Below are 23,527 nucleotides of genomic sequence, written 5' to 3' on the forward strand. Positions count from 1 at the left end.
TAGGGTACTCCTGGCCACTAATTTGACAGGTACACATAATACATAAGGTTTTGAAGCTGACGTGAAGATCAGCTACAGCCACATCCGTTATAAAGCACGCAAAGCACATGGAAATCACACATTTCTAAACCCTCCAAATAAAATAGAGTACCTCAAGCGAACAAAAATTCCCCTTAAATCAAATGTAAATGAAGTAGTTTCTCCAGGTCTCCAACAACAGACATAGTAAGTGGTCAGACTTGATTGAGAAAGAACACCACTTGTGCTCGAGAGCAAAACAGCAATTGAATTCCTGCTGCATTTGTTCATTCTTACCATTCAAGCCCCTTTACATAAGCACTACTAGCACAGGCATCAAAGGAGACAAAAAAAGTCACGCATAACGTAATCAGCCATAACAAGCAATGTCTTGAAAAGGTTGAAAATACACTGGGAATGAAGACAGACCAGAGGAACCAGACTGACACGGCCCACAGACCTCTTGCAGCAATTTAGAAGCATTTTTTGCTGTGGTATCAAGGCTCTCTTAGTTCTTGAGGGCGTACAGCCATATCCCAGAAATGGCTTCCCGTATCCCAAATGACAGGATGAACCCAAAGCAGCTGCCAATGTTCAGATGAACGAGCTTAAATTCACCCCCAGCGGCAAATGCACTGAGTGTCAGTGAGAAGTGCACAGGCACAACCTGTTCTACAAACTGACCTAACGAACCAGCGCCAAGGAAAACTCCAAAGCTGGACAAACTCACCTGGAAAGTGGGGTTTTGAAACTCAAATGTGATTGACGTTAACTAAGACATCAGAGTAATTGAAGATGACATGATGTCAGTGGCTCCGGTACCAGCATGACCCACATGGAGCACTCCCGTGGGGTGTATGGAGGGGTCTTCCCAAACCAGGGATCCTCATAGGAAGCCAAGAAAGCCAGCTGGAGCCTGCAGCTCACACAACAGCCACTGGCAGGGCCAGGAGCAACGGTGGCCAAGCACTCCCATGTATAAAAGAAGCCTTTGGGAAGCACCATGACCAGGGTGGGCAAACAGGGCCTGGCATGGCAGTTCACCCAGAAGGGTGAGAGGTGTCCTCGTGTAACAAGTAGAACCGAACAATCACGAGAGTGATGGTTCACCCAGCTCGCAGATGGCACCAAGGTTAAGTTGGCCTATGCCCTATGTCAAAACTGCTTCCATAAAGAAAAAGAGATGGGTCAATATCATAGGAAAACCTCTTCTGAGGGGAGCAGAAGGCCTGGGATGCAGATCAGACCCACTTCTTAGGGAAGCCTGGTTAAAGACGTGAAGAGAAACCTTCCCACCCAGGTACAGCCCTCAGATTATTATCCAGCATTGCTTTTTCAGGTAGGCAGTGATGATGTTTCAACAAGAAGTCTGAGGGCAGGAGAGCAAGACATCCTCCTGCAGCATGAATGTGCACACTAAACCACTGAAGCTTTACCAGTTTACTGTCTTGCAGGTTGCTAGAATACCCCAGCCAAATAAAATCAAGAGTTCTTGTGTAAAAAAGACCCCATTCATGTCACTAATTCCTCTGTTATTATTTTAAAGTTTCTAAGTCTTGATGACTACTCCTGCATCTCATTCACTACACAGCAACTCCAGGTGCCTAAAGGAGACTGACAAAAAACCTGGAGAGGTTTAGATTGGCTATTAGGGAAAACGTTTCCACCAAAAGGGTTGTCAAGCATTGGAACAAGCCGCCCAGGGAAGTGATGGAGTCATGGAGTCACCATTCCTGGAGGGATTTAAAAGGTGAGCAGATGTGGTGCTTAAGGACATAGTTTAGTGGTGGCCTTGGAGGTGCTGAGTTCATGGCTGGACTCAATCTTAAAGGTCTTTTACAACCTAAATGACTCTTAACGTAATGCCTCCTCCAAAGGTATAGAAACTGGTTCCTTCTAGAGGCAGGCATCATATCTCAGTACAAAGGTCAGTCAGGAATATATTATTAGCAGGAAGCTATAATTCCAATATAATAAAATACTGCACCATCTGTCACAGAGCAATTCCATCTCAAATTCTAGTTATTTTGATTCTTCAGAAATTACTGATTTTAAATCAGGAAAAAACTTGACATTTCTACAGCAGCTTTTTTCCTCCCTCAGTGACAATTTGTTAGCTCATGCTCGTGGCTGGCAGCTCTTGTAGACAACTGCCTTCTTCGACAATAGGCAGGTTTCACCTTTTTCACCTGAAATGCATTTTTGATTTCTTTCTAAACTTGAAATTCATGCAGATAACGCCTAAGGAGCCACGTCCTCCAGCAATGGAAAGCCTGCAGTGGCCTAACAACATGGGTTGGAGGTCATCATTAAGCTTCTGGAATGACACTGTTGCAAATAACTGAGAAATGCTGCTACAGCTTTGTACTTGTTAACATGTCTCTTTGCACTGACACCCCAGCTTAGGTAAAGGGGTTACTTTACCTGGAACAGTTTGTTGGAGGATTGACAAATTGCTTTTTCCATAAGAGGAAAAAATGGAAGAATTAAAAAAGGGAACTGCAATTTCTAACACATTAAATCTTTTTCCAGGATTTCAAAGGCTGACACTGGAAGTTTGCATTAGTCTTTGCTTCGTGCACCTGGATTCACTTCAGAGAAGCAACGCCAAGTTTTTCCTCCTTGTTCACAGGTTGTGTTTTTAGGACAGCTTCTTTAGGAAGTCAAGTACAAAAAGGCCTCCTAAATGGCTCCTGGATGCAATCACCCAACCCTGAATGGTGCGACCCAGAGAAGGCTCTGTAATGTGTTTATTGTTGCGTAATTCAAAGCTGCCAGAGCTGCCTCTGTCAGAGCACTGTTATAAATAAGGATTATATATCACTATGTAGGAGACAAACATACACTAATTGAGTTCTCAGAGCCTGACTGCTCTCATTTCAAACCGCACCGGTGAAAACAGCATTGAAGGAAGAGTTTTCAGACTCTCTTACGCCAGAAAAACTTCTTGGTTTTACATTAACCGGTATCCTCTCAGAACTGACGCTCACAAATCCCTCTACAAAAAGAACAAAACCTTACCCCCATTTATACACAGCTACTTGGGGAATTTCAAACACAGCCTTTCAAAGGTGTTCCTGGCGGTCTGATTTCTGATTAAACTTCAAAACTTCAGCTCCTTGTTCTATTTTTGCTTTTCATTTTGCAATGTCCCTGGGAATGCAAATTCCCCCTTTGAAACAAGCTTTAAATCACCCGTTTTAAAAAAATAAATAAATAAGCAAAATGGAGAGGCAGCCATTCAACATGTTCCTCTTGAGGAGCTGCTAAAGAAAAGTGGATCTGATACTCTTGCAGAATTCAAATACAGCACATCTGCTTTCTTCCTTCCCTATATTAAGACAAGAGTCCAGATTCACTTGGTGATGGCCAAAGCCCATGAAATTAATTCATCTGCAGAAACAACTGCTCTGGCAAAACTGAGCAGCAACTGAGGGCTCTCCGAAGAGATGAGTCAATTATGCAATTTCCATCTGTCTTTAAAACAAGGCTTTTATTATTCAATAAGCCCATACATTTATTAATTCACCTGTACACTACACTCAGTATTCAAGACAAATGTGAGCATTTTAACATCCAATTCTAAAAGGCAGCACATGAGGGAAAAGTCTGCATTATGGCAATAATCTCCGATAAAGACATTAGTTTTGCAGAGGCAAAGCTAATTATGAATCACACAAAACAGATTTGCTGCTTTAATGCATGGAGGGATGGCAGGAGGACTTCGGTTCAAGTCCATAGGGACTCTGAAGCAAGTTACTGGGGGTTGTGCTGTCAACTACTCTGTGATTTTATGTGACCTAAGTAGTTGCAAGTGGTTGCGGCTCCACAGAAGGTACCCTGCAAGCATTAACAAAATCCCAACATATTAACTTAAAATAGTAAGAGTCTTTAATAAAACAAGCCCCACACAGAAAAACTCCAAAGTACTGAGGGGAATGATGGCCTAAAATTGAGGTAACTGCCATTTCCTGAGCTCTGCAGCCTCACACACAAGATTAGAGCAATTTTAATTTCAAGTCCGGTTATAAACACATGGAAGGGAAATTACAGCTGGATGGACCAAAACTAGCGAGCAAAATGTTTTTAAGCCGAAAGTTTTAGACAATGTGCAATGGGGGCTTCAGAGGTTTATATCTGAACAGGCTGGCAACTGATTGCAAGAGGACAGGATCACAGACAGGATACTGTGTATTTTCTGCTCCCTCTAAATTGAGGCAATTGCTCAATATTTTGATGGGCAACCACCTTTGTTTTGGGATCAAATCTCAAAACTTACACCTTTCAAGTTGTATGTGTGTGTCTGAAACTCTAGTGAGGGGATACAGCTTTGCATTTGGCTCTCAACCTAAATAAGCTGTCTCCAGCTACTTAGTGCCAGTCTACATACAGCTGTCCAGCACTGGCAAGCTCCTTCCATACCTGGAGTAAATGTCTTTCTCCAACAGAGTGCACTCCTACGTGTTGTCCGGGTTTCATAAATGAGGTTTGTAAACTGTTTTCACACAGTTGGGCAAAGCCAGAGTTTGTGCATTGCGACAAATCAAACCGGCCTCCATTTACTTAGCAATAAGTGCAAAATGAAAAGCACTTCTCTCTGTTGCCAACAGGAGAGTTTTTCAATCAAAGAGGGGGAAGAGGTGCTTGAAAGGAACTAATACATCTATAGCATAAAACACACCTACGGTAGTAAAACTGCTAGCAGCACAGGAATACTTTTATTTCCAGACTGGTAGATTATGCTTTCTATAGGCCTGACAGACAGCAGAGCTGGTAAAGGAATTCCAGTGTGCTACGTGGGCACCGTGCCCCTCATAGATGCAGCTGTAGCAGCAGATGTAACTATTGGCACAGGAACTATTCCTTCCTCAGACAAACAAGCAAAAGCCATAAAATGTTGTTATAAGCACAGAACACATTAGTTACACGAGTCAATCTGAGCTACCATGACAAAAATCACACTGCTGGTATGTAACGTAGATCTGATCTTAAAAGCTAAACCTTTGAAAGTGAATCCTCATCTTAGATGCTTCTTAGCAACAAAAACATTTTTCTTTCAAATAAAGTGTTCCCAGCAGTGATATCTGGGCAGTGCCTAGAAGAATTATCTTATGCAAAACAGCATTTATGTTTATCAAAGTGGAAATGAAGACACACTGAGAGAGCTGGGCTGGTTCAGCCTGGAGAAGAGAAGGCTCCTTATGGGGAGACCTTAGAGCAGCGCCAGTGCCTAAAGGGGCTGCAGGAAACCTGGAGAGGGGCTTTGGACAAGGGCCTGTAGGGACAGGCCAAGGGGAATGGCTTTAACCTGCCCGAGGGGAGACTGAGATGAGCTCTTAGGCAGAAGCTCTTCCCTGTGAGGGTGCTGAGGCGCTGGCCCAGGGTGCCCAGAGGAGCTGTGGCTGCCCCATCCCTGGCAGTGTTCAAGGCCAGGTTGGACACAGGGGCTTGGAGCAACCTGCTCTAGTGGAAGGTGTCCCTGCCCATGGCAGGGGTTGGAACTGGAGGAGCTTTGAGGTCTCTTCCAACCCAAACCAGGCTGGGATTCTATGAAGTCATAATTCTTTCCCATCGGATTTTGCTTATCACTCAGAGCATACTGCATTATGATCTTAATAAAGGATTCCAACTTGGTGCCTATTATTAGCTGTTTAAACCAGGTTTTGGTGATTCAGACAACTGTTCATGGCAATTTTAACAGTAATTATAAGTACATCATGCTCTTGAAGAAGGCAGCAAAATATTAAAGGAATGAGCTCCGCACAGACTTCAGGCAACTCCTCAATGACACTACATGACTAATATTCCAATATTACTAATGACTAAGATGATGAAAATCCAGACATATATTGAGGCTTTTAGTTATATATCAAGAACTAAAACATTTATGCCGCATCTATGAAAGCTGTACTCAAAAAGCTACTTAAAAATACTGTCTGAATTCAGACTCAAGTATCTGGACAACAAAATGGGCCAGGACTCTATTGCTTTTTACCTCCCTCTGAACACGTCATGTCAACAAAACCTATGCTCGGCTGTGCTTATACTTCACAGAATCCCAGCCTGGTTTGGGTTGGAACAGACCTTAAAGCTCTGTCACCTCCAACCCCCTGCCATGGGTAGGGACACCTTCCACCTTGGAGCAGGCTGCTCCAAGCCCCGTCCAACCTGGCCTTGAACACTGCCAGGCGTGGGGCAGCCACAGCTTCTCTATGCTCTTTTACAGATTTCCCCTTCCCCAGGTGCTTCTATCTGTTTCCAAAGGAAAAATGAACACAGTAAATTCAGGGTTGTGTATAGGGGGGTAAAAGGACATCAACATAGCTTTCCAACCCTAACCTCATTCACCTCCAGCTTCTACACCCTTCACATCTCCCTTGGCTCAAGTGTTTAAAGACCAAGCCCCACACTCTCAACAATCACCCAATATAAAGACTGTTCCTATGGAAGGGGTATGGTAGAAATGCCTCTCCTCCACGTAGCAGTTGCTAACAGGGATGATTTTCAGACACAATGTCTCCAAACACCCCAGCTGCTGTCCAGGTATGTGAGCGTTGAAACTCAGCTCCAATCACTTCATCTCTCTGTTTATCAGTTTCACTGTCAGATTACTGATTACCTTGCTTATTCCATGTCTGCTTACAATGAAAACTGGATTGGCTTCAAAAAATAACCTTACAAGAACAAAAGTTATCCTATTAAAATGTTCCCTTTACATTTAGAATGGTTTTAGCTGGAAGAGAACTTAGAGATTACCTAGTTCCTTATGTACAATGCATTACTTTTGGACATCCAGTTTTGCTGGAAAATGGAAGAACTTTTCTTCTGCTGAGGCTTTTCAACTTTGCTGATTATGAATGTAAGAGAAGCATGTTCTACAAGTGGCATTTAATTTACGTATGAATTAGTTGACTAATTAAATGAACTTACAAGTAAAGCACATCAGTACTTGAAGACTGTCAGACTTCAGAGGTCACATTAGAGCTATATCGGCCATTTACTGAGGATGTTTGTTTTAAATTGCTGTCAAGGTTATTTATAGACAAATTACAGAAAACGTGCTTTTGGAAGAGATGCTTTGCTGTCCATCTTAAAATGGGAAATAAGTCTCGAGCTGGACTAACCCTGCTTCTCCAAACCACAGCACAAGCACATTTCCCCTGTAATACACAATTACCTTAAACAGAAAAGCAAATTTCTACTCTTGGGGGTGTTGGTGAATGAGAAGCTCCCCATGACCCAGCTTCAGTGTGTGCTTGAGCCCAGAACCCCCCCGTGTGCTGGGCTGCACCCCCAGAGCGTGAGCAGCAGCTCAGGGAGGGGATCCTGCCCCTCTGCTGCGCTCTGGGGAGACCCCCCTGCAGCCCTGATCCAGCTCTGGGGCAGCAGCACAAGAGGGACGTGGAGCTGCTGGAGCGAGGCCAGAGGAGGCCATGGAGATGCTGCAAGGGCTGGAGCAGCTCTGCTCTGGAGCCAGGCTGAGAGAGCTGGGCTGGGGCAGCCTGGACAAGAGAAGGCTCCTGAAGGGGAGACCTGAAAGCAGCTCCAGTGCCTAAAGGGGCTACAGGAAACCTGGAGAGGGGCTTTGGACAAGGGCCTGGAGGGACAGGCCAAGGGGAATGGCTTTAACCTGCCAGAGGGGAGACTGAGATGAGCTCTTAGGCAGAAGCTCTTCCCTGTGAGGGTGCTGAGGCGCTGGCACAGGGTGCCCAGAGAAGCTGTGGCTGCCCCATCCCTGGCAGTGTTCAAGGCCAGGTTGGACACAGGGGCTTGGAGCAAGCTGCTCTAGTGGAAGGTGTCCCTGCCCGTGGCAGGGGTTGGAACTGGATGAGCTTTAAGGTCCCTTTCAACCCAAACCAGGCTGGGATTTTATGATTCTATGCAGTAAAAGACAAACTTGAGTTTGCAGATTTTCTCCCCTGTACATCAGCTTACTGAACAGGAAAACCAGGTGCTCAGACACTACTTTGCCAACTGATAATGACCCTCACCTGGAAAATGATGAGTTTTGAGAGATAAATAAACTGAAAGTTCAGTTCCAAGTCAATATCTGATTTGGGTGTCAAGATCTATGCATGCCTGCACTTCTTCTTCCAAGATGTATCATCCCTGCCTTTTAGCACTGATACACACCTTTGCTGGCAAGCACGAAGAAAGAATACTTACAGAATGAGCCAAGCCAATCCACTCCCACCTCTGAAGATGCTGCTTATATAAACTTTGTCTAAAAGTTTATAAAACCTTCAGAAATCAGGTGGCCAACAGACACAAAGGATAATCTTGTGAGACCAGATTTATTGCTGGATCTGATGGATATTTCCATTCTATGCTTCATTTTCAATCCATGTCTCAGATGCACAAACACTAAGTGCATCCCTTTATCGCAAAGGTAACTAGCTATGCCCCAGTTAAGTTCTCTCATGAAGGGAGGACAGGCAAGCCTCTGTTTTTCAAACCCCTCTCTGTGCCTCGTGCCCAAAAGCTGGCTTTTATTTTAAATCCAAGCTTTGCTTTACCCACTTCAGATTTTTTAAAAGCCTCTCACATACAAAAACCTGCTAAGGCTCTCTGAAGAATATACAGGCTGCAAGCATGGGCAAGTCAGGAGAAATCGCAGTACAATCATTGTGAGCGTGCAAGGCCCAGGGCTTTTGGAGAGTGGTATTTTTAGACTGAGGTCTGAAGAATTACTCTAGGACATCAGGCTAGACAGGCAGGGCAACAGAAGGGGAAAATGTCAGTGCGAGAGGCTACAGATAGCTTATGGAGCTGCAAGCGCCCAAATGTGATTCTTTCCGAGCAAATAAATTTGCAGTCTGCATCTGTTCATGGGTTTTCACTGAAAATGAGAAAATCATCCCTCCATATGCAAGACTCAGCCCAGTGCATAAAAAAAGGCACAGAGCAGTCTTTTCAGAGAAATTAAAGCAACTGGGAAAAAAAAATAAATGGATGCTTATGAAGCATCACTGAGAGGCTTCACCTCCCTGATCTGAGCAAAGTTTCTATGAGAAACAGACTTCAATGACATTTGAGAGAAACACTGGAGCCAGGGCTGCTGGGTTCCAGAGCCAGATCAGATTCTATACCGGGTTTAAGGAATTACAAACTCTTCTTTTCCAAAAGATTCCCCAGCAAGCAAACAGCTACTTGCCGATTTTTAACCTGGACTCTGTCCTTACCTGCTTCTGAGCTACCTCATTTCTCCAGGTCTGAAAAACTTTTCCATTAAAACTACCCAGTATAAACCTGTGACAAACTGGCAACCTAATTTTTACTTTTCTAAAGCATTCAATAATGGAGCAAAAGCTTCTTAACATTGATGGCTTTTGCACTTCCCTGTTCAGAGAACAGCCAGGAGTGTCACGCAGGACTGGTACAAAGGGAACTGGTGCACAAGCACACATCAAAGACTGGGACGAACAAAAAGCCCATGTGGGGCTAAGTGACATCAATAGAAATGAGCATCAAGCTGCAGGAGAGCCTGGTTGCTTCTAGGGAGGAACATTAACGGAAGAAGGCCACTGTGAAGCTCACTTTGCTCAGGAGCAATGTTACAGGTTGGAAAGCTATGGTAAAATCCATTGGAATGCAAGGAAGTACTTTAAATCCGTAATTTAGGAAGACTTTCAGAGTTCACGAGTGAACTGAACTTTTTCTTACACTGGTTCCCGAAATGCTGCCTCATCTGACATTCTTGTGTGCTGCATTTGAATTGGCTTCTCAATATGCTAAAATAAGATTCATAGAATCACAGAATCCCAGACTGGTTTGGGTTGGAAGGGCCCTTAAAACTCATCCAGTTCCAACCCCTGCCCCAGGCAGGGACACCTTCCATTAACTACACTGTTAGTAGAGAGCAATTTTGAAAGCCGTCTTTTAAACAGATTACTGAACTGAGTCAAGTCTCACTTTACTATTTTCCCACTACCCTGTTTTCAAAAGGCAGGAGAAGGGGGTTAGTATTTTATTATGTCAGGAAGAAATAAGATGGAAGACCTTTGGGACATGGCTTTGGTATGGTTTCTCCAGAAGATCCAGACCCAGGATGCAAGTCAGATTTCTGTGGTTATTGCACTTTCGGCCAAATTTGGCTGCCTGGACTTCAGGAAGCACAAAGCAGACAGTGCTCTGCTGCCAAGATGGGAATGTTTCACAGTAAAATTACCTAAATCAAGTGCTTGCATCACTTTACAGCCACTTGGAGGGCCTGTAAACACCTCTGCACTGCAGGAGCAAGAACAACCTGTGCTAACCCAGGGCAGAATCAGCACTGCCACCCATCCTGCCCAGCCAACACCTGCAACAGCTCAGTATGAAAAATAAACTAGATCTATATGTCACAGTCCATCCCAGTGGCTGGTTCCCCCAGGGAAGCAGCACTGGCTCCTCCAGGTCACAGGCCAAAGGGGTATTGAATCCAAGGTGTTAAACCTCTCACTATTTCAGATGAGGATGTTCCAAGTTACCCAGCACAGAGCAAGTCTCTTGGTGTGCATTTCTTCCCATCGCTTTGCATTAAAGGATACGTTCTCTTCTACATCTAAATCAGAGGAGCCTGTCAATCACAGCCTGATACACAACACAGCTCCATTCTGCACCACAGCTGTTTTGTCACATTTGATGTCTTGAGTCACTCAGCAGCATTTCTGAGGGTAGTTAAGATAAACTCCCTAGCACACTTATCTTCCACTGAAACAGGTAGAAGCAATCACTTCTCATCTCACCAAATGGAACATCTTCTGTTCTGCTCTTACACAATCTTTTATTGTTTCTGCAGATACCTGCAGTCAAGTTTTCTGCCCAAGAGCAGAATCATATGGGAACTTGCAAACATCCTTCTCCATTCTGGCAGAGACACACCGAGACATTGTAAATGCAACCCAGCCCAACCTGTCTTCCTTCACAGTAAATCTGACATCGCATACAACTCCGCAGTGGCTCTCTATCCCCTCGAGACAAGGGCTCTGCAGGAGTACTATTCCCCTTCTGTCAAAGCTAAGTGTATATATTAATCCATCTACATTCATGGAAGAGGTTTATAACCCATCTAGATCATGCTATTCTATAGCTATGGTTACATTTTAGACAGCAAAAGCAATAAGCAAGCCTTCAAGAAGTTGTTGTAGCAGCATATCATTTTAGCTGAACCTTTTGATGCCAGTCAGAAATACTGTTGAATGCAGACTTTCAGGTGAATAGTCCCTCTTGAAAGACAAGACTGCTTGGCTGAATAGGGGTTCTGTAAAACTCATTTGCAGCGTGGCATTTTGCACACAAGGTAAGGTCAGCCAAAGCCACTCATACACCGGTAAGGACAGCCACCCGCTGCTTGTCAGGCAGCATACGTGTTCCAAAGCAGCAGGGAGGAAGGGCTCCCCTTGCAAAAGTGGGAGAGCAGCTCACAGACACAACAGTGCAATTATTCCTGTGGAATTATGCTGATAAACTCCATGTGGACACCACACATCCAATGAAGAGGAGGCAGAACTACAGTAGAATAGGCACCGCTACTGCTATTCCAGTCAATTTCTCCTGCAAAAGCCCTAAAAATAATTTTCTAGATACATTAGACTTGCAACAGGAAGAAGGGAGGCCTACACAAAACCTGGAGAGGGGACAAGGGCCTGTAGGGACAGGCCAAGGGGAATGGCTTTAACCTGCCAGAGGGGAGACTGAGATGAGCTCTTAGGCAGAAGCTCTTCCCTGTGAGGGTGCTGAGGCGCTGGCCCAGGGTGCCCAGAGAAGCTGTGGCTGCCCCATCCCTGGCAGTGTTCAAGGCCAGGTTGGACACAGGGGCTTGGAGCAAGCTGCTCTAGTGGGAGGTGTCCCTGTCTGTGGCAGGGGTTGGAACTGGAGGAGCTTTAAGGTCCCTTCCAACACAAACGAGACTGGGATTCTGTGATGATGATTTGGACAAAACTCACTTCACAGCGTTCCCACCGCTACATGTGGATACTGTATCCTGCAGCCAGGGGCACAGTAGCACTGTCTGATGCCTGCTGTTTGGTCCAACAACATCAGTTCCTTAAAATTTAGAATAAAATAACTTTGAAACTACATGAAGATGGCATTTACACTGCAATTCAGCAGGGCAAAAGTGAAGAACAAAGAATTACAGCTTTTTATTCCTTAGACAGTGACTCTTGAGGAGCTGGACTCGCTTGATGCACCCCAGACTATGGGGCAGTTGCTCACCACACTCAGAGCCCCTCTGTAGGGGGGGCTTTAAAAGAAGTAGGAAAATATAAAACCATAGAATGGTTTGGGTTGGAAGGGACCTTCAAAGCTCATCCAGTTCCAACCCCCCTGCAGAGAGCAGGGACATCTTCAATTAGATCAGGTTGCCCAGAACCACATCCAACCTGGCCTGGAATGTCTGCAGGCATGGAGCATCCCCCACCTCTCTGGGCAACCTGCGCCAGTGTTTTACCACCATCGTAAAAAATTTCTTCCTCACATCCAGCCTCAATCTCCCCTCTTTTACTTTAAAACCAAACCCCCTCATCCTATCACACCAGGCCCTGCTGAAAAGTCTCTCCCCATCTTTTCTTACAGGCCCCTTTTAAGCATTAAAAAGCAGCAATAAAGTCCCCCTGGAGCTTTCTCTTCTCCAGGCTGAACAACCCCAACTCTCTCAGCCTTTCCTCACAGGAGAGGTGTTCCAGCCCTTGCAGCTTTTTTGTGGTCCTCCTCTGGACCCTCTCCAACAGGTCCATGTCTTTCCTGTACAGAGGACTTCAGAGCTGGATGCAGTACTACTGAGCAATATTTAGAAGCCACTCTTACTGATGTTCAGTAAGTCTTATTCTTGAGTAACTGAAATATTTCAAGTTGTGTAAAAGGATTCCCGATGAGCCCAGAGACACACAGACTCAATTATCAGACTCAGTGATACCAAGAGAGCAAAGCTACATCAACCAGGACCTTCCTGCTTCCAGGCAGTGGCAGAGGTGAAGCTCCCAAGCTGGCTGATGCCTCAAAGCACACCGAAGCGCTCAGGAGGAGGTTTTGAAGTTTATTCCTAGTGGCATGTTTCTTCAACAATACCTGCAGATGTTTGTTCCTTGCCATTTGGCATCAACAGGCACAAAGCTCTCACGTGAAAACAATGGCAAGAGGACAAGGTAAGCAAGATGTATCCATGAACACAGCGTGTGAACTTACAGTGCTCTTTGTAAATGCACTACCTGTTGGAAAACTACCTTTAATAGTAGTAATAAAAGTACTAATGACCTTCAAAGCATTTCAGTTAAGGGAGATTGGTCCCATTTAAGCTGGTTTTCCCACTGGCTTAGCTTTAGTCTGCAGTAACAGCAGCCTGAGAGCCCTCTGGGTCTGGTTGGAAAAAGGTGGCAGGGATCAGTTTTGTTGCTGTTATTGCAAGTTTCGCGTTTGTTGTTTGCTCTTTACACACACACACAAGCGGGTTTTCCTTCTAAAGGTCTTCACAAAAAAGGCCTGTTTACATTCAGTGGTATTTTACTGAAGAGACAAAAGCCCCAGGCTTCAAGCGAGGGGTCAAACTGCACAGCAGGACAGTCATGCCATCGCCTCCCTTTCCCCACACCACAATCTCCAGTTAACAAATTAAGGTAACAGCATAATACACACTGTATCAAACCTACAACAATATGGGTTACGCAATATTAGCTGCTGCTTTTTTGTAAGCTTACATTTTAATTATTTAAACATTAAATTGTCTTTAAATTCATTAAAATAAAATTTAAAAGGCACATTTATTACAGAATTTGCTATTTGTTTCACCAGAATTGAGAAATGAGCTTTGCTTAGTCTTGCCTTAACTTAGCTACTGATAATTCCATTTTCGGTTGTACCACCTTACCTCAATCAATTTGTTGGCATGTTCACGGAAAACCTGGGCATATTCTTTCACTTCTTTTTCGTTCCCATTCTTGGCAGCTTCAATCAATACTAAAAGTGGAACATTTGTTTCCAGAAAAGAGTCTGATACGTGGTCCATAACAGCTTTGCGGAGCTAAAATAAATATAAAGGAATGAGTTATTTTCCCTTTTACTGTATTAATATGTAAAGCTCAAAAGTACTTTTGTCGTTGATCCTTTTCTCCTTTGTGCGACCAAAGCTTTCCCTGCCCTAAGTCCTGTCTATACACTTTTTGCTTCAATTTAAATTAAATCTCCTTAAAAAACTGGATTAGTTATGTAAGTGCAAGTCACCCGTTTGGCCACAAATATTGATTTCGCAGCTCATATTGGCTTTGTCTGAGTAAATTTGCTGCTTTCCCTCAGTTGATTAAACAACATGCTGCTTTAAATTTGCTATTTTTCTACTAGAATAAAAACAGTTTTCAACAAACTTGATCCATACTCGCATTTACTTGAAAAGGGGAATCTTGCTTTAAAAAAACCAAAGGAACAATAGATGGATGTTATATAAATACAGTCCTCAAAGAAAATAGGCTCTCTGAGATGAATGCCATCAGAATTATAAACCATACTTGATTATGTTCAAAATCCATAAAATGAGAGTTGGTTTGGATGGGGTTTTTAAAATCTCTCCTGCCACAAGGATGATTAAGAATCCAACATCTTTATTACACATTAACAGGGGATTACATTTCCACCCCATGCTACCCAGTGAACCCGGCACTGGAAACTTCTAGCTTTTAATTCACTAAATACAAGCAGGCAAGTCCACTGCCCGCTAGAAACAAATCAACAGAGAATATACTTCCAAGAGGGCAAACAAGCAGAAACACACTAGTTTGTCTCAAGAAGCATCAATTTCATATATTAATCACCTGTCTACGCAAGTCTCGGGTCTTTTTGGTCATTTTATCAATTGCAGAGTTCAATGCATCACTTCTTTCTTTGCGTCCAGCCTGAAAAACAAGAGACAAAGAGGTTAACAGTGTCTCAAACTAAAACCAGTATTATTCAAGTACTTTGTCAGCTTCTTTATTCTTTTTTTAAGTGATTGTGCACACTAGAAGTAACATCTCCCCCTCCCAGTCCCTCACTCTCTTCTTGCCTGGGTTGGGTAGTTCAGTAACATCTGACATCCTGAGATTCTACCTTTAACACTCTTCTTTCCTTCAGAAGAAAAGGATGGTTTTGTAAATCACAGAATCCCACCCTCGTTTGTGTTGGAAAGGACCTTAAAGCCCATCCAGTTCCAACCCCTGCCACAGACAGGGACACCTTCCACCAGAGCAGCTTGCTCCAAGCCCCTGTGTCCAACCTGGCCTTGAACACTGCCAGGGATGGGGCAGCCACAGCTTCTCTGGGCACCATGGGCCAGCGCCTCAGCACCCTCACAGGGAAGAGCTTCTGCCTAAGGGCTCATCTCAGTCTCCCCTCTGGCAGGTTAAAGCCATTCCCCTTGGCCTGTCCCTACAGGCCCTTGTCCAAAGTTGTTCTCCAGACATCTTTTTGTTTCTAACAGCTGAAGACCATATTCAACCTCCATGTTTCAAACCTCTCTTTTCTGCCCACACTGCTGGCATCCCCTTAGCTGGCACTGCATCCAGGCTGGAGCAGCCCTGCTTCAACCCTCATCTTGTACAATCTCAGCTGCCGAGATCCCCATGTTCAGTGGGTTGCACACAAACCTCTTGCATGCTGCCTCCAACCTGCAGGCACAAGCACCATGTGTGCACAGGGCTGCACATCCGATGCAAAAGTGCTTTCTCACACCTCTATACCCTGCTGTCTCAGGAGGCTGCTCTTGAGCAGGCAGTCAAAAGCCAAAAATCAATTACCTTAAAGGTAAAATCCTTATAAAACATTTGTCAGGTATGATATCCAACATCTCCAGCCAGTATCCAGGCCTGCCTGCTGAGAGCTGGAGTTTGCCAAGGTTCAATACAGCAAGTTTCACATTGTTAAAGAGAGGGCAAGGGGCCATGGAGCAGCAGCATCTTCTCTCTTTTTAAGCAGACAACGGGATCGAAAATACCCTGATCTGTATCAAACTGGGCATGTTAGATAAAACAATGGTGGTGGTCTGGTTTTGCTGGGAGTTATCTGTAAAATACAGCTGATATTACAGTTTTGAAACCCATTTTATGCAACCACAATCCAATTTCTGAAGTTCTAAGCCACGATCAATATAATTATCCTGTTGAGAAGAAAAACCATTTAGCAGCACTAAAGCAAGGGTACGCCAGTTATCAATTCTCCCAGCGACAGCCTGGTGTGAAATACCTGGATAAGCAGCCTTGAATCTAAACCATGGAATCCACTCTACAGCAGGAATAAAAATTAAACAGAACTGGGGGGAAATCAGGATTCTGTAATGTCATTTTAGTTTAATGAATTATTGAAGATTTGCCACCTTCCCTGATCAAGTCATTTGATTCTCATCACAAAAGGTAACTGAAAAGTGACTGAAATAAAGACCAGGAGCTTGTTCTGACACCACCACAGCCTTCAGCAGAGCTGGTACCAGCCTGTTCTTAATTCCACGTTCAAAAATCAAAGCTGAAATCTCTAAATAAAGTGAAGGTTAATGCGGCTTATTCACTGAACGGTTTGCTGCGCCCATGCTTGGTGGATATGAAGACAAAACACAGGTTGGAAAGCCCTGCTCAGCTTGCATTGAATGTGACCACCGTGTCACACCGCAGCTCCAGGCACTGCCTGCACCCCGAGGTGGGACCGGGCTCCTTACCCAAAAACCTGCCAGCAGCAGCTGCACCACCTAAAAGCCTGCTCTAAGACACAAACCTGCAATCACAGCTGTTTGCCTCAGTAATGCTTTCACACCAGTTTACCCACTGCAATGTGAGCATTCTACCGAACCCACGGCACCCCACTGTACACATCTGTTTCTTTTTCCAGGAATATCTTTGGATCCAAGAGATATACTCATCCATTATGTAGAAAGCTGAACACTCAGCTGTTCCAGGAAGTGCCATTTTACTTCTCCCTGGGTGCCCCTATGTTACCACTTTAACATGAGGCAGAAGCATGCTTGTGAAGTGCGTCCACCCATCGCTTCTGCTTTGCCACCCCTGGCTTCACTGTCCGGAACAGCCCCAGTACACAAGGACCAGATACTTTTGGATGAGAGAACCACCAAGAGATGGCTTCCACTAATGGACATCGAGTACATGAAACCAGACCACAGCCAGTCCTATGTGAAAAGCACATAATGCACCCATTACAGCCTAAGCAGCACCAATTTCATTCTGTTGATCTGTTCCTATTAAGCCACACCACATATCAGCACAGAAAGAGCTGCATAATCTAAACCCATTAGATTTTAGCCAGGCAGCTTCAGTTTATTTCCACCTTGTTGGCATTCAGAGATTTTAGTACAGCAGCTCATCAAATGTAGTAACAGAATTTCCTTCTGAAGGCTGCAACATAAAAGGCCCTGCTAAGTCAGCTGTGGTGATTTAACAATTTAGCACAAATAACCCTGCTCCTTCATTAAGGAGTGGGATACAACAGCACAAACACGATGGATGCCCACACTGCTGTCCTACAGAGACACTGTTGTCATTAACATCTTAAATCATCATAGGCATTTTGAACCTGGCCTGGAGACAAGGACATGAAGTTGTCCATCTGAAGTTTCTTGACCTTTTCTGCATCAAATGAAACATAAAACTGTAGCACCAAATACACCCTGTCAGGTACAAGTGGAGGCAGAAAGTGGGACAGTGGCTGCTGGAGCACATGAAGACCTGCACAGCCTGTGGCTGCACGAACCCTCCAGGGAGCAAGATCATTCTTGACCACAACAGTCACTTTGTCCAGGCTCCCACACATCCCATGAGTTTCACCCGGTGGTTCCACTCTACAGCTCAACAAGTCCTGTTTGAGCTGATGCCTCTCTCTCCTGCAATAAATCATGTTTTAAAGGCTCCAAGCAACAGTTTACCACCTCTGGGTAATTTGTTCCAGTAGCCAATTTCCCTTACCATTAAAAACAGGTCTTTGTCACTAGTCTAAACTTCTACTAAGAAGTAGTACCCAGACTGGTTTGGGTTGGAAAGGACCTCAAAGCTCCTCTAGTTCCAACCCCTGCCACGGGCAGGGACACCTTCCACTAGAGCAGCTTGCTCCAAGCCCCTGTGTCCAACCTGGCCTTGAACACTGCCAGGGATGGGGCAGCCACAGCTTCTCTGGGCACCCTGGGCCAGCGCCTCAGCACCCTCACAGGGAAGAGCTTCTGCCTAAGAGCTCATCTCAGTCTCCCCTCTGGCAGGTTAAAGCCATTCCCCTTGGCCTGTCCCTACAGGCCCTTGTCCAAAGCCCTTCTCCAGCTTCCCTGTAGCCCCTTTAGGCACTGGCACTGCTCTAAGGTCTTCCCATAAGGAGCCTTCTCTTTTCCAGGCTGAACCAGCCCCGGCTCTCTCAGCCTGTCAGAGAACCCAACTAACAACCTGGCAACACAACACATCCCCCCAGCTATCAGCTTCTCTTATCCACAGGATTAGGAGGACTCACAATAGCCTGAACATTCAGATTACTAACAGGATTTTTAGATATTCAGCACCAAACTGTGAGGGAACCACAAGCTTTGCACTCAGAAAGCAGCTAACAGATTCCGTAGATTTAACAGGGTCATGTTGAACATGTCAGTCATTTTGCAGTATGATGCCACAGCTCTGTCCAGTAGCATAGATAACAAAGTTAGCTACAGTGCAAATTTACTTTAAGTTAAATCAGACCTTTATCAAAGACGCCTTAATTGGTGTTAAAAATTGGTTGTTTCCCCCACCCCTCTGCAGCCTCTGCTCTTCCACCACCATTGCTCCCTGCTTGGAAAGCAACACAAGCAGTCACTGCCACATCCCTGCCGCTCCAGCTCACGCCGCTATCCCCACTGGGGTTTGTTATAATGGTTTAAAGCAAAGAAAGGGGATTTGTATAGAGGGAGGCAGTGGAATCACTATCCCTGTCACAAAGCATTCCCTCTGTAGGCCTCCCATCAGAATTCAAACAAACAAAAAATGGAACCAAGTTTTTCCTGCAGCTACTGATGCTAAAGTCTAACACCAGCTGATTTATAAAGGTAGCAGAGCATGGTGCTGGCAGTGCATGAATGTTGCCAGGATCAGCAGCACATGTATTACAATGAGTTATTCACAAAGCCATGTTTTCAGAGGTAAGTAACAAACCCTGTCATTGTTAATCTCCATGGTTCACCACCAGTTTAGGTTAAGCTAAAAGCAGAGATAGAAGAGAAGGCTGCGTGGAGACCTCAGAGCAGCCTTCCAGTATCTGAAGCAGGCCTACAAGGATGCTGGGGATGGACTCTTCATCAGGGACTGTAGTGACAGGACAAGGGGTAATGGGTTCAAACTTAAACAGGGGAAGTTTAGATTGGATATAAGGAAGAAATTCTTTACTGTCAGGGTGGTGAGGCACTGGAATGGGTTGCCCAGGGAGGTTGTGAATGCTTCATCCCTGGCAGTGTTCAAGCCCAGGTTGGATGAGGCCTTGGGTGCCATGGTTTAGTGTGAGGTGTCCCTGCCCATGGCAGGGGGGTTGGAACTGGATGATCCTAAGGTCCTTTCCAACCCGAACTATTCTATGATTCTATGAAATAGTGCTTCCTGCCCTGCATCCCTCCTCCCCAAATCAGCACCCAGATGTGAGCCAGATGTGCCACCACTGTGTGTCTGAGCACTACTCTGCCCTGCCTGCCACCCACTATGCCATTACCTAAATAAGATGGTTTGAAGGGAGGCTTCTGCTTCAGGTAATCTGCAAATTCCTTGTCTCCGGAGCTGTCTGTACAACAGGCTGCATCGTGGCCAATGATGCTGATTTAATAGGTGACACGGAGTGTTTGGCACCCGCTCCTTTGGGCAGGCACTGCAGAGGCAGTTGCCCAGCCGTGCTTTGTGGGGCAGCAGGAGATTCAGTGCTCAGACTCAGTCTGTCATTTTTTGCCTTGCCACCTGGCCTAATTGTATGCCTACAAAGGATAACCATCCCTACCGCTCCTTTTTCATCGTATTAGGGTGGCAAATGAATTCCAGATATTATAGTGCTGATTCAAGACCAGGAAGGGTAAGCAGCCAAGTATGACATGTAAATTTCCGTGCTGTTTTCATATCTGAGATCTGCTGGCTGAGGAAGCAGAACTATGCACTGGTTTGTAGGAGGAAGGAGTTTCCTGCATCAAAGCCACAGCTCAGCTGAGCATGGGGACTACATGGCATCACCTAGAACTGGAACAAAGCAGCCTGGGCTGCTGGCCATGCTGCTCCCATTCCAGCATCCCTCCCCAGTGCCAGGCTGCAGCCACAGTGGCCCTGCAGCACTCATGGAGAGGGGAAGGCTGGCTCCTGCACTCACCCTGCTATAAAGAGGGATTAAAATGTGCAATCAGAGCCAGGGACAGAGCTGCCAGACAGGGAGGTGACAGTCACCATGCTATGCAGCCGCACATGTGTGTCCTTACTCCCATGAAGACAGCAACACCCAACCCATGGTGCCCTGTCCCATCCTGTCACTGCCTTCACCCAAAGGACCTCTGCAGCTGCCCTGAAGAGCTGGACATGTCTGTGGATGATGGATCACCTTTTCTCTCATATGTTCACTTCTCGGGGCTCCCTGCTAACCCAGCTCCATGGTAGCACATCCAAGTGACAGTACATGCACAGCGGTGCTACAGCCACACGTCTGTGTTTGTCACCTTCACCTCACAGCCTTACCAACACCACAAAGGCTGTTAGCAAAGAAGCAGCAAATACTCCTGCGACTCCCAGCATGCTAACATCCAGCAGGAATTACGGCAATCATTCCTTCAGGCAGAAGGGTGAGCTGTCTGTCCGCATGGGGCACACACGTGCTGCAATCCCAGTGCCCAGCCTTGCCTGCAGCTCCAGGGCTGGCCATCCTCCGAGCCCACAGCACAGGAACATCACACAGCCCCCATCTACATCAAAGGAAATTAGCTTATTTGTTGTTCTTAATACACTAGGAAGGCTTCCACAAGATGTCAGCCTAACTAAATGACAGCGCTAGCCTCAGGGTGCAATTCTGCTTTTCCAGTGTGTGGGTTTAGCAGGAAAACCAGTTCTGCTGCTGCTGGGGAAGCAGGGCAAGCGAGAAGCCCCCCAAAGGGTTATCTGGTCCTAGCATGCTTATTCCTGAAGCAGACATGCCATGTTCCCTCTCCATGTTGCTCATAAGGATTCATGAAGGCCAGGTTGGACAGGACTTGGAGCAACCTGTTCTAGTGGAAGGTGTCCCTGTCCGTGGCAGGGAGTTGGAATTGGATGAGCTTTAAGGTCCCTTCCAACTCAAACCATTCCAGGATTCTATGATTCACTCTATGATTCAGGCCAGTACTCAGAAGCACCCGCTCTGGCACAAGTCCCCGGACAGCACACACACGTGATCTTCCTCCACTTGCAAGTGAGTTTTCAGTCTCAGGAGAAACACAACTGCATGACATCTGTGGACAAGTGGGGGTTATTCCCAGCCGGTAACATCCTGACACCCAGGCAGCTCCCGAGGAACAGTATGAACACTACTGCGGAGTTCCAGACTCCAGAGAATCAGACCACACTTTCAGTACTATCTGTTGTTTCACGACAAGTGCACATAAAAACATGTTTCGCTAAGAAAAGCACCCATAAAGTTCACATTAACAGTTTCCCAAACAGGAAACTCGCTGGCAAGGTGCTAAATAGCCCTTGTTTGGTTACAGGCCAAAGAATGGAGTGCTTTAGAAAAGCAGCAACTTACCCTGTTTGAACATTAACTCTTAACTCTGTGCCAAATTACACAATCTTGATGTGGGAGGATTCTACCAACAGATACCGACGCAAAAAAGCAAACCCTTCCCAAAAGGTAACAAGTTTCATCCTCCTGGTAAGTAAAAAGAGGGAGCACAGGAGAGGAGCAACACTGGACTTTCTGGCTATTGTCATTTTAAGTACACCCTTTGGCACCTTGTCTTTAAATATTATTGTATTTAAGTGTTATAATTCAAATCAACACTTCGGATGAGGATCTGCACTGGAGGAGCTGCCTCCAGAAGCACAACCACAGGTACTCTGGTGTGGTGTCTCCATCTGACAGCTGGCAACTGACAGCACAGGCGGGGTTCCAGCTCCTCTACTTCTTGTACCAAGAACATCAACCATGAAGAAACTCTTTAAATTGGTTTGTTCTTTGCAATGTTCATGTAAATTCTTTGCATGGATTTCTTTCACTCTAGAGCAAACGTGGGAATATTAAATATGGCAGAGCAATTCAAGAACCTTATCCAGTATTTCCTATTTTGCTTTATCATTAAAGATAGTTACTTTCCTGATGAGCTGGGGTGAGGTTTTGTGGTTTGCTTTGTTTTCTCGGCAGATTTGAGGTTTCTTTCTTCTCTATTTTTTAAAGAGTTTACCTTCTCCATCCCTTTACTTCAACTTTGCATTTCCCTTCAGCCCCCTCTAGACAGGACAAAAGAAGTACCACAGGTTGTATTACATGGGAGAAGCAGGCAGCAAACAGCAAGTCTTAATATAAATAACTACCTCCATGGAGCCAAAGCTTCATAACAGAAGATAATAACTACTTAAGTATCTTCCATTTCATGAAATTCATCACCTTCCTCCATCAGCACACGAAGCTTGTTATCGTCAGCTCATCCCATATCCTGAGGTCATAGACTCCAGACTGGTCTGGGTGGGAAAGGACCTTAAAGCTCATCCAGTTCCAACCCCTGCCATGGGCAGGGACACCTTCCACTAGAGCAGCTTGCTCCAAGCCCCTGTGTCCAACCTGGCCTTGAACACTGCCAGGGATGGGGCAGCCACAGCTTCTCTGGGCACCCTGGGCCAGCGCCTCAGCACCCTCACAGGGAAGAGCTTCTGCCTAAGAGCTCATCTCAGCCTCCCCTCTGGCAGGTTCAAGCCATTCCCTTTGTCCTGTCCCTACAGGCCCTTGTCCAAAGCCCCTCTCCAGGTTCTCTGTAGCCCCTTTAGGCACTGGAGCTGCTCTCAGGTCTCCCCTTCAGGAGCCTTCTCTTCTCCAGGCTGACCCAGCCCAGCTCTCTCAGCCTGGCTCCAGAGCAGAGCTGCTCCAGCCCTCGCAGCATCTCCATGGCCTCCTCTGGCCTCCCTCCAACAGCTCCACGTCCCTCTGGTGCTGCTGCCCCAGAGCCGGATCAGCACTGCAGGGAGGGATCTCCCCAGAGCAGAGCAGAGACAAGGAACTTCTAGAACAAGCAGCCACACCGGCACATTCACCTCCTCATGGTGCCTGCACGCTCTGGCCGGAGCCTGGCTCTGCTGCACCAGCACAGGCAGCTCTGCAGGTCACTGCCTCTGCAAATGCAGATTCCCGCAACTCTAACCCACCCAGCCAACTGTTAGAGACCTGCCCCACAGCGGCGATGTCCCCCATTCCACAGGGAGCACAAAATACCAGAAAGGAAGCAGTGACCGGGAGGGAGCCCTCCAACCACCCTGAGCCCCGACTGTGAGCACCAACCTCACCCTTCACTCTCCTGCACTCCAGTCCCCAGGAAAAAAGCAAGTACAAAAGCCACCGTTTGCAG

At 45.8% G+C, this 23,527-nt stretch overlaps 1 protein-coding gene across 3 annotated transcripts in view; it reads right to left on the bottom strand.

The window, feature by feature from the left end:
• The window catches only part of CTNNA1 (catenin alpha 1), a 123,427-nt gene that overhangs the window by 38,244 nt on the left and 61,656 nt on the right, over positions 1–23,527 (bottom strand). For all 3 annotated transcript variants that reach the window (XM_080626818.1, XM_080626817.1, XM_080626819.1), the window contains 2 exons: positions 14,802–14,882; positions 13,865–14,017 (listed from right to left, as the gene is read on the bottom strand). In XM_080626818.1, the coding sequence (XP_080482944.1) occupies positions 13,865–14,017; positions 14,802–14,882 (234 nt within the window). The remainder of the gene's footprint in view (positions 1–13,864; positions 14,018–14,801; positions 14,883–23,527) is intronic.

Source organism: Psittacula echo (assembly GCF_963264785.1).
Source record: "Psittacula echo genome assembly, chromosome: 11".
NCBI lineage: Eukaryota > Metazoa > Chordata > Aves > Psittaciformes > Psittacidae > Psittacula > Psittacula echo.